Genomic DNA, 16,585 nt, shown 5'->3' with positions numbered 1-16,585 from the left:
TTGTATTGTGAATGTGTTTGCATGAGAGAGTAACATTTTCTTATAAGAAAGATAAGGGTTTAATTATTCTACTTATTAAGAGAAACAATCTATATAAAAAAATATGTCTAAAATTAAATGATATAGTATATGTTTACATTAATGAACATTTTTTTTTATAGGGAAGTATGTTATAAGCAGTAATAGGGACTAGAGAAGGATACTTGATCTATTTGGACATAAGTGATTTGGAGGCTTGAAGAATTCAATGGAGACATAAACAACTTGATATGAAGATTTATTTGTAGATATGAAGACCATTATGGAGGAATTTCCAAGTGATGAGCCACGAAAAGAAAATTTTTGTGATGGATTGAAATGAATGAACTAGATCTTATTCAGGATTCCACAAATAGTGTCAATGATGAAGCCACGTAAAAACTTCAAACATAAATTAGGCCTTCCCTTATTGTATCTTGGGCTCGTGAAGCAATTGTCTAGCTTGATCTTGTAAAACTAGTCCTTTGTTAGGATAGGGAACCTTTAAAATTAGTAAATATAGGAGGAGCAAATAATGCATAGAAAAAAAATAAAATAAAGTTGTAAAGAGTATGTATTTGGGTGTAATGGCAGGGAAAATCATATGGCCTAACTTGGCATGATTTTGATTTTTTATGGTGATGAATTTTTGGGTTTAAATGGATAAAATGGGTATGTATGGCCAATGATGAATTTGGATTTGTATAGTATACCTAAAATTTTTTTTGTGGCTAGAACTTATATGGCTTAGTCTAGTTTGGTTAGTATGTATAAGATCAAGGACTGATTTGTATGTTGTTGACTCTATATATAGTTGTGCCTAGCTTTTTTATGGCTACCTATGATTTGGGTTGTTACATGATGATTGAGTGTATTTATACACCTAAATCTTGAACTTTTTCATGGAAGAAGAGATATATCATTAGTAAAAAAATTAGTGTTGTGGAGCTAGTAATTGATTGGAGAAAAAATAGTGAATATTAATGTTAGTCAATGTTTTTCATAAAGAGAACAATTAGTTAGCAATGATGGTGTGTTGTGCACATGCCTTTGAGGTGTGTGACATGCTTGGTAGATCCATTGGCTACCCATTCATAGAGAGTAGGTATAAAGCCATGTCAACACGCTAAATAATGTTATAATTGGTGAAAAAAACATATCTACTATACATATAAAAGTTGCATGCACATAAAAAATTATGTGCTACTTAATCCTAAAAAATGAATATGTGTATATGTGTGTGTGTGGTAGGATTAGACAGCATGAGATTAAGATGTTTGGGTTAGGTAATGGTGTTTGGCAGGTTAAAAATCCCTATATTTAGGCTGCTTAAAGTGTTATTTGGCCAGTATATTGGGCACCTACATGCGTTAGGCACCTCTAACACCTTGGCTGGCTTGGGCTTGACCCAAGCATAGATTGTTTATTATTATTATTATTATTATTATTATTATTATTATTATTATTATTATTAATAAATTGTGCACCATCATGTTAGAAAATGAAGAGAAAATGAGAAGTTTTTCTTTTTCTTATCTTTTTTGGTAAGTTAGAAAAATGAGTTGATATTCGTATAAATAGGATCATCGATAATATCTATAAATTGTGTTTCAATAAGCAATCACAAGAAAGATTGTCAATTCTGTTTCATTTCACCTGAAATGGCTAGAACATCTTGTACTAGTTCAAAAAATAAAACAAAATAGAATAATTTTCACTTGCTTAAAATCTGAGTCTATTCTAGACTTTCCAGCTAGATTGTTCCAATTACATTCTACATATTTTATTTCGAGTTTAAAACATTGTAAAATTAAAAAATCATTCAATCAAACTCAACCTGATTCAGTTTGATGGAACCACCCAAGTATACAAGACTAATTTTCTCTAAACTAATCCCCAATTTCTTTACCTCTCAATCCCCACCAAAACAATAACAATCACACTCTCTCATAACCTCCCCTCTTCAATCTTCTCTTTTGTTAGCTATAATATCCATTTTCATCCCTAACTCATATCTCTTCTCTCTATGGCGCAATCTCTTTTCTCTTCCTAAGTTCAAATTGAAAATGGACAAAGACTAAACCTGGTTTCTAGGATAATAGATGTACGAATAAATTTTTTTCTTTTTTTTAATAGTTTTTACTTTAAGCCCTACCTCTCATTTTATCATCTTTGACTTGTCTACTAAAGTGGGCTATATATAATTAATTAAATAAATATTTTTTCATTTAGTTATCCATATTCATGTATCATTATGTTATTATCACACTTGTTAACCAAAACAAGACAATTATAATCAATATTGAGTCATCCAATATTTTAATAAAATGCTTAGTTGTATTCAATTGAAATCACTTATCCTTCTACTATTGATTTTTTTCATAAGACTTTAGTGTTGTTGTTTTTAATGTTGTTGTTGTGTGTAGTTATCATGACTCCTATTATCATTTTGCATAATTAAATAGAATGTTGTAAAACAGAAGGACAATGAGTTCTATGAAAAATAAAAACATCATAAAGATAGAATTTGTCTTACCTGAATGTAGTTATATTTTTTATGATCATATTATTGTTTAGCTTTTATATACAAAGTTAGGCATACATGAATAGAATTTATAAAGATAAATTCTATTCATATTTTTTATATACAAAAACATATGTAGCTATATAAATTCTATTCATATTTCTATTCATAAAGATAGAATTTGTCTTACCTGAATGTAGCTATATTTTTTATGATCATATTATTGTTTAACTTTTATATACAAAGTTAGGCATATATGAATAGAATTTATAAGAATATCATGTTTGATAGTCTAGTTTGAGAAGTTTAAATTTCAATGATCAAATTTTATAAATAAAAAAATAATTAGAGAATGTTGGATCACTCAAAACATTGATTAACGATGAGTAGGCATATGGACATATATACATAACTCATTTCAAATCTAGTGAAGTGGATGACTATATATGAAATGAGTGAGTTCTTATACATGCACCTCATTCCATATCTAAGAAAGTATATGGCTGAATTTTTATTGCATTTTAATGTGCATTTAAAATAGATAGATTTACTTATTAACTCCTAACTAATTAATTGAATATAATTCCAGAAAAAAATAAATAAAATGAAGATCATATGTCACAATCGTAACACAACACAAATATTAGATGATAGGGGCTTGGGTGTATATTAACTTCTAATCATTGACAAATTATTAGTATTAATAATGAATAAGTTGTTGATATTATTACCATCTATTTTAGTTTAAAAAATTACATTGAATATTAATATAATAGCTAAAATTAATTGTATTTTTTTTCTTCAAATCAAATTACATGGCTTCAGCTACTATTTAAAGTTAAAGTTTATTTAATTTTGATATTTTATTTAAGTTGAGTTATTTTAAGTTAAAGTTTATTTAATTTTAACTATTTAAAAATATTTTGTGATTACATGACTATTTTTTTGTAAAAATTAACAAGTGGTATATGTTGATATGAGTTATTTTAAGTTAAAGTTTATTTAATCAAATTACATGACTATCTTTTTGCTATAATAGCTACTATTTTCTTTTACAATATTTTGATATTTTATTTAAGTTGAGTTATTTTAAGTTAAAGTTTATTTAATTTTAACTATTTAAAAATATTTTAAATTTTAAAATTATATTTTTTTGATATTGTATTTGTATTGTATAATTTAAAATTAATTTATTTTTAATTAGAATTATGTTTGTTAATTTAATATTTTGAATTATATATATCGGCATGCAGAAAGATTTTGGAATCAAAAAAACTATTCTAATTGACAAAAAAGAACGCTGGTTAGAATGGAATTGACGTCTTCTTTAGATTAATTTCATTTTACTACCTAAAGTATATGAGTTCTATCAATTTTTATCTAAATATTTGTTATTTACCACTTACCCCGCTCAAGTGTCAGCTATTTACCAATAAAATCCTCTGGTCCATCTTTGTTAGCAAAACTATTATATAAAATTCAATTTCCACCCCAAAAGCAATTAACATGATACATTTAAAGATACATAGACAAAGTTTTATTTTCAAAGTAAATTCACTATAAAAAATAAAAATAAAAAACTTGAAAAATATAATTAATTTTAAATTTTAATCAATAATAATAAACATAAAACACAAAATTCACAAAATATAATTAACTTGAAAAAGATAATTTGGTACAAAAGGTGGCTAAGAATAAATCACGTATGTATTCTTTTCTTTTTTGTGGTCTATTTCCAGCTTGCTGTCTCATGGCTGGCTTCGAGACCATCATTGTCGATAAGAAGTGTCCCTTTTTTTCTCCACCATTCCACGTGGGAATGGAGGGAGACCTCTCACCTCTCCTCACCATCTTTATCATAGTTTTAAAACTCGGTCTCCTCACCATCTTTATCATAGTTTTAAAATCCGGTCTAGCCCGACGGGCTAGAACCGGGCCGGATTGATGAAAAAATAAGATAAGTTATGCCACAGCGTGACCCGGCCGACCCGACAGGTTGACCCGAAAACTCGGACGACCCGGCAAAACCCGGTCAAAAATCTGGTGGTAACCCGTTGACTTTTATTTATTTTTTATTAAAACGACGTCGTTTTGAATTTTTTTTAAAATAGGAATTAGCCCGGCCGACCCGGTCAAAACCCGGAACCCGGGCCTTAGACCGGGTCAGCTACCAGACGGCCGACCCGGTCAAAACCCGGAACCCGGCCCTTAAACCGGGTCAGCTACCAGGCCGGATTTAAAAACTATGATCTTTATCTATAATTATAATTTAATTATTTAGATTTTAAATTTATTTTTTTAATAATTGTATGTTTGAATTTTTTTCAGAGTTATTAATCAAGATACACATAAATAAAATTTTTTTTTGAATACGGCTGAATTTGTAAATGGAACTCCGTTTTGAATCCAAATCAAGGTATAAGTAATGAGTTGTAAATAACAAATTAAACATGCAAGAATGAATTAAATGCATAAAAAGGAAGTTATCAAAACATTATTCTAACAAATAAATTCTCTTACAAATATGGAATTACCCTCTATATATATATATATATATATAACACTGAATGATTGTTGGGTTTTCTAAATCAATCATAGTAAGTTGGGAGACCGGAACTAGTATATAAGAACTTGAAGAGAAAAATAAATAATATTGCCTTCAATGAACGATGATCTGCTTGTACTTTATCTGATATAAATCAAATTGCTAGCTATTTCCTTTCAAAAAAAGAAAAAGACAAGAATACATACGTGATTAATTTATTACACACTTAGTGGAAAAATGTTTCAAATGAACTATTACACACTTAGGGCTGGCTAATAAGAATTTTTAGAACATGTTCGTCATTGTTAGTTGGTAATTTTGAATTTCAAGTGATTTCATGTTGTTTCTTCTTCTTCTTCTTTTTTTAATTGAAAATTTTGATTTTGTTACTGAACTATTTTTAAAAAAATTGTAAATAAGATAGACTATTATAGAAATAAAATTCAGTAATAAAAATTCTCAGTGTCTGAGACCTTTTGTCTTTGATTTTCTCGGCGGTGGCGTCACCATTGAAAGCATGGGAAAGAGCAAAAGTTTCGTAAATCGTCTTGTCTTTGTCGCCTATAGGTAAGAAAATGAAGTGCTAACCACTTTATAATGTACTCATTCAGGGTGTGTGTATAATCTCGATTTTTCATAAAAATTAGCATAGTTTAATATAAAAAATTATTGACAAACAAGCACAAGAAAAAATAATATTTAAAAAATAACATAATTTTGTTCAAGTCGTGATAGGAACAATGACTCTAACCAGAAAAGCCAAACCGCAAACTTATATTAACTTCAACCCCAAATATAAACTATAAGAGGCCACGAAGATCTGACCGAACAGTAAAGAAGACTTGAGTGCGAGCCATGGAAATGATGCAAGAATAAGTCATAGGAGACGTGGTCACTTTCTAATCCATTTAATGTTTGTTATTTACTTTCCTGTCATTTTCATTAGTTTGTTTCAGAGCGTGTCCTTCATTTTAGCATTGAATTTCTGGGTTGTTAGGCTTTATGCCTGTTTGTAATATATACTTACGATAAATAGGATATGAAACATTTTAGCTGATTACATTGTTGGCACAATTCTTACCGGTAGAAAATACAAATATTTTATGATATTTTTTTTTATTAATATGATTGTTTAAACAGTTTATATATATCATAATTAATTCTATAAATTCTAAAATTAACAATAATGTAAATTTATAGTAGCCATCATATTAACAGCCACATTGCTCAACTTTAAGATTAAAAAAAAATAAATGTTTTGATCTCAAATTCTTATTATTAAATCATTTACTTCTGGGATTTCTACCTAACTTTGATAACGAGCACATCAAATTCTAAACAATATAATAACTCTGGACCATAACTCTAAATCCATAAAAAAAAAACCTTTAAATACTAACCTTAACTCTAAAAACAAACAATAATCAATGACTTTAAAAACAAATCTTAACTAACATTAAACCAAATTCTAAACCCTGTGAACTATAAATTAACAATATTTAGAGTTAGTGAAGGTTTGTTTTAGAGCTAATAATTTTAATGTTAATGTTTAGTATTTATTTTTCAACAGAATTATGATTAATTTGGGGTTAGTTTAGGGTTATATTTTTTTGATCAAATCATTATTTACAATCATAATTTTTGGTCAAAATCATTGTTTTCAATCACAATTTTAATGAAGTTGTTATTTTCAATAATATTTCTATTAAAAAACTATGTTAGTTTATAAATATTTTTTTATTTATATTAATTTGTGAAAACTCTATTAGAAAGGTAGAACACCCAAATTTTCTTATATTTAGAATAGAAACAACTAATGATGGAAGAAATTTACGTACTGCAGCTCATGATCATCTAATTATTGAAAATCTAACTAACGTTTCCAGGGCACAAATTGTACTCCTCCGGCTGTGTAATATTTTTTTTTTTTTTTAGTAATTGAAAAAAATAAAGGATAAATCATTCGATCTATCAAAATTCCTTAAATAGCACAATCATACCAAAATAAGACGTTGATTTTCTAGTTATTGGACTTTTCGATTCTTCAACCTTATGATTCGAGATTTATTTTTTTAATAATAATGGATATTTTTATATTAACTTTGTATATAAAAAACTTATTTTTTAAGATCTAAAAAATGCACTGCTCACATTATCCTAAATACTTATTTTAAAATTAAAATTAATAAAATAAAAAAATAAGTATAAGAAGGATTTAATAACAATAAATATACCTACTTAATCAGCCAAAACAAAAAACTAGAAGGATTTGTTTTGTGCATTGTGATTATCATTTAGTGCACAGGGACCATGACAATCCAACATGAAATAACTTTATTGGGATAATTACCAAAATTCTAAATAAAAAAAATCATCCCAAAAAATCAATTAAAATATTTTTATATCTATCTAATCCAAAAATAATTTCTTCATAAAATAATTATCTCATTTTTTTTAGTAAATAAAAATTGAGAAAAGCAAACCTCAATCATCAAAATAAAAAAATAAAAAAAGTAAAATTGAAGAGACCATAAGATTATCATAATTCAAACATGAATAACATGTTGATGATACCTTGTCTCAACTCCAAATCTTATGGAAAATGATGATAATTACCACATTGTTACATTTGTTAACCTCAACATAAAGGTAGATTTAACACAAGGTTTATTTATTTTTATTTTTTTGAATTTTAAAAGTGTTTTTTTAAAATTTAAGTTTTATTTATTTATTTTTACTTTAATGTTCCAAGTGCAATTAAGACAAGTACTTTTATGATTTATGATTTATCCTTTTCTTTTCCTTCTTTCTAGGTTGACTGGACGAGGGTTTCACGTATATTTTTTTTCCTGGGTCTATGGTTCAATTAATCTTTATGTAACGAGGTAATTGTTTTTTGTTTTTTTTTTAATTTGTTCTTATATTCCTAATTAAGCAAGGTTTATTCTTAAAAACATGTTAAACTTTTAATCTACAATTCTAACATGATTTTCAGGCTCGTTCATCCAAATTAATAGAAAACCACGTTACTTAAAAAGTTAATGAATATTCAAATAAAAACTTAACACAAGGTTTATTTATTTTTATTTTTTTTAATTTTAAAAGTGTTTTTTAAAAATTTAAATTTTATTTATTTATTTTTACTTTAAATTAATTTTTTTATATTTTCAGATCTTTTTAATATAATAATATCAAAAATAAATTTTATTTTAATATATTTTTAAATAAAAAATATTTTAAAAAGCAATTATTATCACAAAACAAACTAATCTAAATTTCCGTGAAATTCTGAATTAATTTATGCTTTTAGCACCTAACACTGCTTAATCCGGTGGCCGGGCTAGGTTAATAATAGTGGTCTGGTCTGGATGCCCATTATTTGCGGGTTCTTCCCTCCATCGTCAGCCGAAAGATACTCCCTCCTCCAATCACTTTTGCATGTGCGAAGCTTCGTCATGTCTTGCTGTCACTCTCTTACATGATCATGTCCAGTTCAGCTTCGCCTAAGCTAAGCATATTCAAATTGCTATAGGCACGTTCAAGTTTCAACAACATGACTACCACTGTTCCTCTGCACTTACATTTCACAAATATTATACCAAGATTTGATTCAAAGAAAGCAACCTCTCTACCCTAACACCATTCTTTCTTTTGATCCAAGACGACCATGCATTCTTTTTGACTTTTCTCAATGGATTCTTCAACTCTTCTTGACTATGCTCTCTTTCAACTCACCCCAACTCGAACAAGGTACACTATCAACATCACTCTTTACTTTCACTCTCTTTTAACTCTCAATTCACTTAAAGTTGTTATCTTTGAGGCTAAAATCTTCTTCTTTCATATATTGTTGTTTTTGTGCGTGAAGGTGTGATCTGGTTCTCTTCTGTGGAGGCAAGAATGAGAAACTGGCTTCTGGGTTGTTTGAACCATTCATTTTACACCTTAAATTTATTAAAGATCAGATTTCCAAAGTTGGGTACTCCATCAAACTTTGCCCACCAAACAAAAATGCTCCGTGGTTCACCAAAGGTACTTTTGAGAGGTAATGAATCCGAGACTTAGCTCTCTTTTTTCTTATTGGGAAATTTAGACATGGGGCTTCAATTCCATTGAGCAATTTGATTGAGTTATTGGATATCATGGATTTGTTTTTGAATTTGAAAAAGGGGTTAAATTTAGTTGATTTTGTCGTAGTTGTTGCAAATTATTGTTTCCATGTATGTAAATAGTGTCAATGGTTGTAGATTGTTCATTGAATAAATGGAACTGGAATTTTGATTTCTAGTCAAATAGATAATTAATCTTGAATTGTGCTCAAAGTTTTTAAATTTACTACAATTTACAATGGGTTATATGCCATAAAATGGAAAAATTCTAATCTCTTGTTCATTTGCTGAGCAAATAAATTGCCTTGTCAAATTGGTTTGGTCTCTGTCATTTCTTGGCCGTGTTAAAAGTTAAAACATACTATAATTTGCTGTTGGCATTGAATGTAGCATATGTAATTATGCGTAAACTACGTAATGTCTGTGTAAATTTGGAACTTTACTGGTATTAAACCCTGGGTAGCGGGTATTATCAGAGAGCTGAGGAGCTCAACTGCTATTTTGTTTTTCTGTTTCTGCAGGGATGCCTGAAAAGATAATTCATCTCTTCTTTTGTGCAGATTTGTTCGTTTTGTTAGTACACCAGCTGTGCTTGAGAGATTTGTCAGCCTGGAAAGAGACATCTTGCAGATTGAGGAGAGTGCAGTTCATGCCAATGAATTATCAAACCCAAATGTAGCTGGACAACTGGAGGAAGGTATTATCATCGGGACTTAAATCATTATTGGCAATAGTTTCAACCCGTGTTGGATTTGCTTACTTTAATCAATTGTGTAATATGTACCACTTCAAAAAACTGCAACTTTGTGTACTGAATAGCTCTGTTTTACCAGGGAGTGGACTGGTTGCCAATACTATCACGAGGAAGTCAAGTGATTCCTCTAAGGTAGATCACATTTCCATGTATTTTGTTGATTAATTGTGATGCTTAGCTAGAAAATCATATCAATTCTTTGAATGTCTTCACTGGTATTTGTTCCCAGCTAAAAGATGAACTTGAGAAAAGTGATCACGCTTCAATGGAAGGAAATTCCAAGTAATCCTTCGTAGTTTTCTGAGCAAACTTGGTGTGTATGTGTGTGTTGTCTTTCCATCAGCATCATTCATCAATCATTTGTTGTGATATCTAGGATTCAGTTTCAACTGCTTCTGGAAGCACGGAAAACATTGCTTCGCAAAGAGCAAGCTATGGCTTATGCACGTGGCCTTGTTGTTGGATTTGAAGTGGAAAGCATGAATGATCTCATCTCCTTTGCAGATGCTTTTGGAGCTTCACGGTTAAGGTGTGACCTGAGACAAATTATAACTGTCATTCATTGTTTTGGGAACAATTTTCTGACCAGAAAACTAAGGAAAAAAAAAAGAAGCCAAAACCCTTTTCTGACCAGAAGACTGTGAAAATAAAATGCCAAAACCCTTTTTCTAGTATCTGTGTTTTTGTTATAATTAGTCAATTTGCACCCTGTGTTTTTTATTTGCTTAATTTAAATACAAAAAACCAGCCAAGATTTGAATTGTAAACATGAAGCACTTTTATTGGTTGAATTCTGTTGGCTGTAAATATTTGTTTACATGAAGAGAAAAGAACATTGTCAGAGTTATTTGAACTTTGGGATGCCTGCTGAAGGCGATTTCTTCCTTGGTTTTTGCCAAATATCGAATTCCACTGGAGTTATAAATTCCATTACAATTTCGTCTGATGTCAATCATGCAGCCTTGAAATCTACTGGTGTTTATATGCAGGGAAGCATGCAACAATTTCAAGGAATTATGTAAGAAAAAGCATGGGGATGGTCTCTGGATGGAGGAATTAGCAGCAATGGAGACATGTCCTCCATCAGAGCTGTCATTTTTGGGAACATCAGGAATTGTACTTGCAAATGAAATTAGTTCCCTTAATCAGAATGTCATGCTAAATTTGACAAACAATGGGGTATCTGGTGATTTTATGCCCAATGGATCTACAGATGCATCAAGATCTGATTCAACTGCAGACAGCAGAAAGGGTATTGTATATTCTTTCCTTGCTCACCCTCTCTTTATTATGCATTGCGTCGAAGGAGCATCTATGTTGGTTTGTTTATGGTTAGATTACTAGATTAGAACCAGGGCTACATTCAATTTGTCACACATTAGTGTTGTTTTCAATCTTCTTGTTTTCCCTCCTGTTACTTGCAGAGTGAATTTTTCACAAACCTGAGGTCCTGCACATTTTTTGGCAAAAAATATAAAGCAATTTCTTGTCTTTCGAGACTGTGTTTGGTAGTGTGTTTACACTGCATGTTAAAGTGTTTTTCGAAGCACATGTGGAGTGAAAAGGCATTGATGCCTTTTCAGGTGCTTTTGGATGGTTTCATTAGGCTGATGCTGAATATATCAAAAAGCACCTGGAAAACATCAAATTGGTGTGTTTTTTCAGTCAAAACACACTTTTGCAAAAGCAACTGCAACACATTACCAAACGCATACTGAATATGGTAAAATCAGTAGTGCTCGTTGTATGGTTAATGCACTTCATGTATGATTTAGCAAGCACAACCAATGACCCCTATTTTGATGCCCAAGCAACAGAAAATGAGTTCGACAATTACTTGCTGATTGTAATTTTTTTAGAATTATGTTGTCCAGATTAACATGATCTGATTTCTTCTTCCTCCTCCTCCTCTTGTTTTGTTGCTGTTTCTGATGAATTAACAGGATTGGATTCTTGCTTGTGCAGAAGGCAAAATGTCTCCATACTCCTTTCGGATGAACAATTTACTGTTTTCTGATGTCAAATACATTAAAATGCAGATGGTAGCATGGGAACATCTGACCAGATAGCATCATCTGGTGCCAAAGTTCAAGTACCAATGCAGTGGCCAAACCATATACCTCAATACGTGTACAATTTCCAAGGCCCTATTCCTCAGTTTCCTCCATATCAAGGATATCCTTTCCCTACCATGCAGCCTATCCCTCCTCATTATCCAAGAAATATGCAGTGGCCTTCTAGCATGAAAGAATTTAGTCAAGGAAAAAGGGATAAGTCCCTGAACAAAAAGGGATATAAATATTCAGGAGAAGACAGACAAACAGACTCCAGCGACTCTGAAGGAAGGAGTGATTCAGATTCCCATATAGATCAGGACAAAAAGAACTCCGCTATAGATGTTCCATACAGGAAAAAACACAGGAAGAAGTCCTCTAAGACTGTTGTCATCAGAAATACTGGTGATTTTATGCCCAATGGATCTACAGATGCATCAAGATCTGATTCAACTGCAGACAGCAGAAAGGGTATTGTATATTCTTTCCTTGCTCACCCTCTCTTTATTATGCATTGCGTCGAAGGAGCATCTATGTTGGTTTGTTTATGGTTAGATTACTAGATTAGAACCAGGGCTACATTCAATTTGTCACACATTAGTGTTGTTTTCAATCTTCTTGTTTTCCCTCCTGTTACTTGCAGAGTGAATTTTTCACAAACCTGAGGTCCTGCACATTTTTTGGCAAAAAATATAAAGCAATTTCTTGTCTTTCGAGACTGTGTTTGGTAGTGTGTTTACACTGCATGTTAAAGTGTTTTTCGAAGCACATGTGGAGTGAAAAGGCATTGATGCCTTTTCAGGTGCTTTTGGATGGTTTCATTAGGCTGATGCTGAATATATCAAAAAGCACCTGGAAAACATCAAATTGGTGTGTTTTTTCAGTCAAAACACACTTTTGCAAAAGCAACTGCAACACATTACCAAACACATACTGAATACGGTAAAATCAGTAGTGCTCGTTGTATGGTTAATGCACTTCATGTATGATTTAGCTAGCACAACCAATGACCCCTATTTTGATGCCCAAGCAACAGAAAATGAGTTCGACAATTACTTGCTGATTGTAATTTTTTTAGAATTATGTTGTCCAGATTAACATGATCTGATTTCTTCTTCTTCCTCCTCCTCTTGTTTTGTTGCTGTTTCTGATGAATTAACAGGATTGGATTCTTGCTTGTGCAGAAGGCAAAATGTCTCCATACTCCTTTCGGATGAACAATTTACTGTTTTCTGATGTCAAATACATTAAAATGCAGATGGTAGCATGGGAACATCTGACCAGATAGCATCATCTGGTGCCAAAGTTCAAGTACCAATGCAGTGGCCAAACCATATACCTCAATACGTGTACAATTTCCAAGGCCCTATTCCTCAGTTTCCTCCATATCAAGGATATCCTTTCCCTACCATGCAGCCTATCCCTCCTCATTATCCAAGAAATATGCAGTGGCCTTCTAGCATGAAAGAATTTAGTCAAGGAAAAAGGGATAAGTCCCTGAACAAAAAGGGATATAAATATTCAGGAGAAGACAGACAAACAGACTCCAGCGACTCTGAAGGAAGGAGTGATTCAGATTCCCATATAGATCAGGACAAAAAGAACTCCGCTATAGATGTTCCATACAGGAAAAAACACAGGAAGAAGTCCTCTAAGACTGTTGTCATCAGAAATATTAACTACATCACCCCCAAGAGAAGAAATGAAGGAAGTGATAGTTTTTCTGATGAAACTTCTTCAGATGAGGATGAGTACATTGGTGAAGATACCATCAAAAAGAAGGTAGATGATGCAGTTGGATCATTGGAAAAATTGTGCAAGTCAAATTCAAGTACACAGAAAAGAAAAGGCTCAAACAAGAGCAACCACAAGTCAAATGGATCAAGTGATGCTCCTGACCAAGATTTTGACGATGGCCTTGTTTCAAATGCATCAAGGGGAGGAAGGACTAGCGAGAACTGGGATGCTTTCCAGAGCCTTCTGATGAAAGATGATGACACAGTTAATGGGGTAGAAAAGTTGCAACCAGTGGATGTTCAGGAAGAGCATTTCATAGTCAAAAGCTCTGGAGATGGAACTTCATTAAGGAGCAATCGTGCTATGGACTTGGGACCAGAGAAATTACTGAACAGAAGGATGGTGACAGGTGATTCTTTTATTGTGACTCCGAGGGATGGGGAACACGAAGATAGAGTTAGGCTGGAAGATATAGAAAATGCAGAGAGTTTTCGACCAATCATGAAGAGAAGGAACTTAACAGATGAGGATATGGTAATTTCACAAAGATTAGAAGATTCAGGAAGTGGTTTCAGGGGTATCCTATCTCGTTCCACTGAGCCATCCATAATCAAGCCTGGTAAAGGAGATGATTGGTTTGTTATCAATCACTCAGGGAAACCAGAAAACCAGGATACAGCCAATTACATGCTATCACTAGAGGGTGATTCTTCAAATGTGAAGTCGAGTAGAAGAGATGTACTTGTTGACGATTCTTTCATGATTCATGCTCGATCTGCTGTGGATGATTTATATGGTTCTCAATGGAAAACTGACATAAGCATGGCTATGGATCTAACTTTATCTTCCCAGGCAGAAAATGGCATTACAGAACATAATCATGAAGTTATGGATGCCTATGAACCGAATGACCTCTGTGTGGTCCTTGAACGAGATTCTGGATTCGAATCTAAAAGGGATTCCTGGGTTACAGACCAGGGAATTGACATATCATCCATGGAAGCTCATAGGAGCTCAAATGCTGAATCTGGTGATCAAACTGAGAAGAAGCTTCCTTCAAACAGTGACCAGACCACTGTCAAGAAAAATGGAATTAATGGGAGAAAAGCTCCAGAAGTGAGGACTAAAATCGTGCAAGGATCCCCCAGTAAGAACATAACTGCGAGGATGTCTAAAAGCAAGAAATTATCAGGTGGTAGTAGGCCCACAGTTCAGAAGAGCAAGCAAGAAAAGGTATTTATTAAGTTGCTTATTCAAGTTGTTTTTCATTTTGTTTCCCCAACTTTTCACCTTCTTACGAAACATGCTTGTGAACAGGAAGAAGAGATTAGGAAGAAAATGGAAGAGTTAGCAATTCAACGCCAAAAAAGAATTGCTGAAAGAACCGCAGCAGCCGGTGGTGCTCCGGCAGCAACCAAGAGGGCATCATTGGAGAGCAAATCAGTCAAAGGTTCAGCCAAGTCTGACAAAAATAAAATCATTCCTAGACCTGAGAGACAAACAAGATAGGTTACCATCAAAATCAGGCAGCTTAAGAAAGAAAGTTCAGAAGGTGAATGTTTAGATCCTTAGTTGCTGATCTCAATGAGTTGCCCGCTCGTTTTGATAGAGTTGGATGGGACAGACAGTATGTTGCTATCTACAATAAATGATACTAATACACTTGCCATAAAGTGCCTTAATCCACTTCAGCAGATACCTGCCAAGCTCTCAAAATTTTCCTTTGTGTGCAAATATCTCCACGGGTTGCTTATATAGTTATAAGATTTCATATAATGAGCCATGATGTGAATATAGTTCTCATGAGCTATTCTTGAGACTTCGCCTGCACAAATTCTTTCACATTATTGTGCTTGAAAATAACCTCCAGCTTGTTTATTGGACTTCACCGGTATGTAATTTGTTTCTTGTAAAACTACATTAATGGGAAAAAGGTTTCATCTGTAGCAATTCTATTTCTGCAACACTTTTGTTTAATTCGTTGCAAATTGTATCCAGTTTCATTCAATCCATGTTCAAGGCTTGCAGCGCGTTTGGGAGGACTAAGAAACAACACGAAAATGGGATGAATTTTTTTGAGGATCATGAGTAACAAATACTCCAATTTACTTTGAAAATCTCATGTACAAATACATTAAGTCACTTCTGATTGAGATTCTTCATGTTTCTCATCCTAAAAGTGATAGTAAAAGTGACAGCAAAATGAAAGAAATGAGCCCAGCAGCAATCCTGCCTGTACTAAGAACTTCATTACTGACATGACATCTGCAGACACTATCCAGTATTGATAGTAACAAATTGCCAGAACTGATGTTACCAAAATTGCAGGAATAGCTGTTGTTACCAAAATTGCAGGAATTGCTGCTGTTGCTATTGCAGGAAGGCAGGTAGGCAGGCAACTTGGACATTATACAGAGGCATGTCCTCTCTATTTTTATTGTTTTTTAGATGTTAACTTATCAATTTAGTTTATAAGTGTCAATACAACCTTACTATCGTGGCTTGAGGGTATAAATTCAATCCCGTGAACTCTAAATTAAGGTGCCAGCTTGTAGTAATTTCTTCCTGCAGACAGTGTATTTAGTTGAAATTACAATAAAATACAATATTTTTCATTTAGAAATATATTAAAATAATATTTTTTTAAAAAAGATATTTTTGATATAAATACATAAAAAATCCAAAAAAATTAAAAAAATAAAAATTAAATTTTCATAAAACACAATTTCACCAATATCTCTAAAAACGTAATTATAATTTGACAGTTTTACTTAACTGCATACAAAGCCAATACTTGGTCATAGCTCACTCTCTCTCTCTCTCTCTCTCACACACACACACACA

The 16,585-nt window shown here is 32.1% G+C and overlaps 1 protein-coding gene across 1 annotated transcript; it reads left to right on the top strand.

Moving 5' to 3' along the window:
• The first annotated feature begins 8,461 nt into the window (after positions 1-8,461).
• Positions 8,462-15,753, top strand: LOC105128082 (uncharacterized). The gene is made up of 10 exons (XM_011029600.1): positions 8,462-8,837; positions 8,956-9,132; positions 9,757-9,893; positions 10,030-10,082; positions 10,180-10,232; positions 10,327-10,479; positions 10,940-11,136; positions 12,410-12,475; positions 13,263-14,974; positions 15,059-15,753. The coding sequence occupies exons 1-10, from the start codon at positions 8,779-8,781 to the stop codon at positions 15,248-15,250; spliced, it is 2,799 nt and encodes a 932-aa protein (XP_011027902.1). The 5' UTR covers positions 8,462-8,778; the 3' UTR covers positions 15,251-15,753.
• The last annotated feature ends 832 nt before the right edge of the window (positions 15,754-16,585 follow it).

Source organism: Populus euphratica, unplaced genomic scaffold (genome assembly GCF_000495115.2).
Source record: "Populus euphratica unplaced genomic scaffold, PopEup_1.0 scaffold15.1, whole genome shotgun sequence".
In the NCBI taxonomy this organism is placed as follows: domain Eukaryota; kingdom Viridiplantae; phylum Streptophyta; class Magnoliopsida; order Malpighiales; family Salicaceae; genus Populus; species Populus euphratica.
The sequence above is the reverse complement of the archived record's forward strand: the minus strand, read 5'-3'. Positions and strand labels throughout refer to the sequence as shown.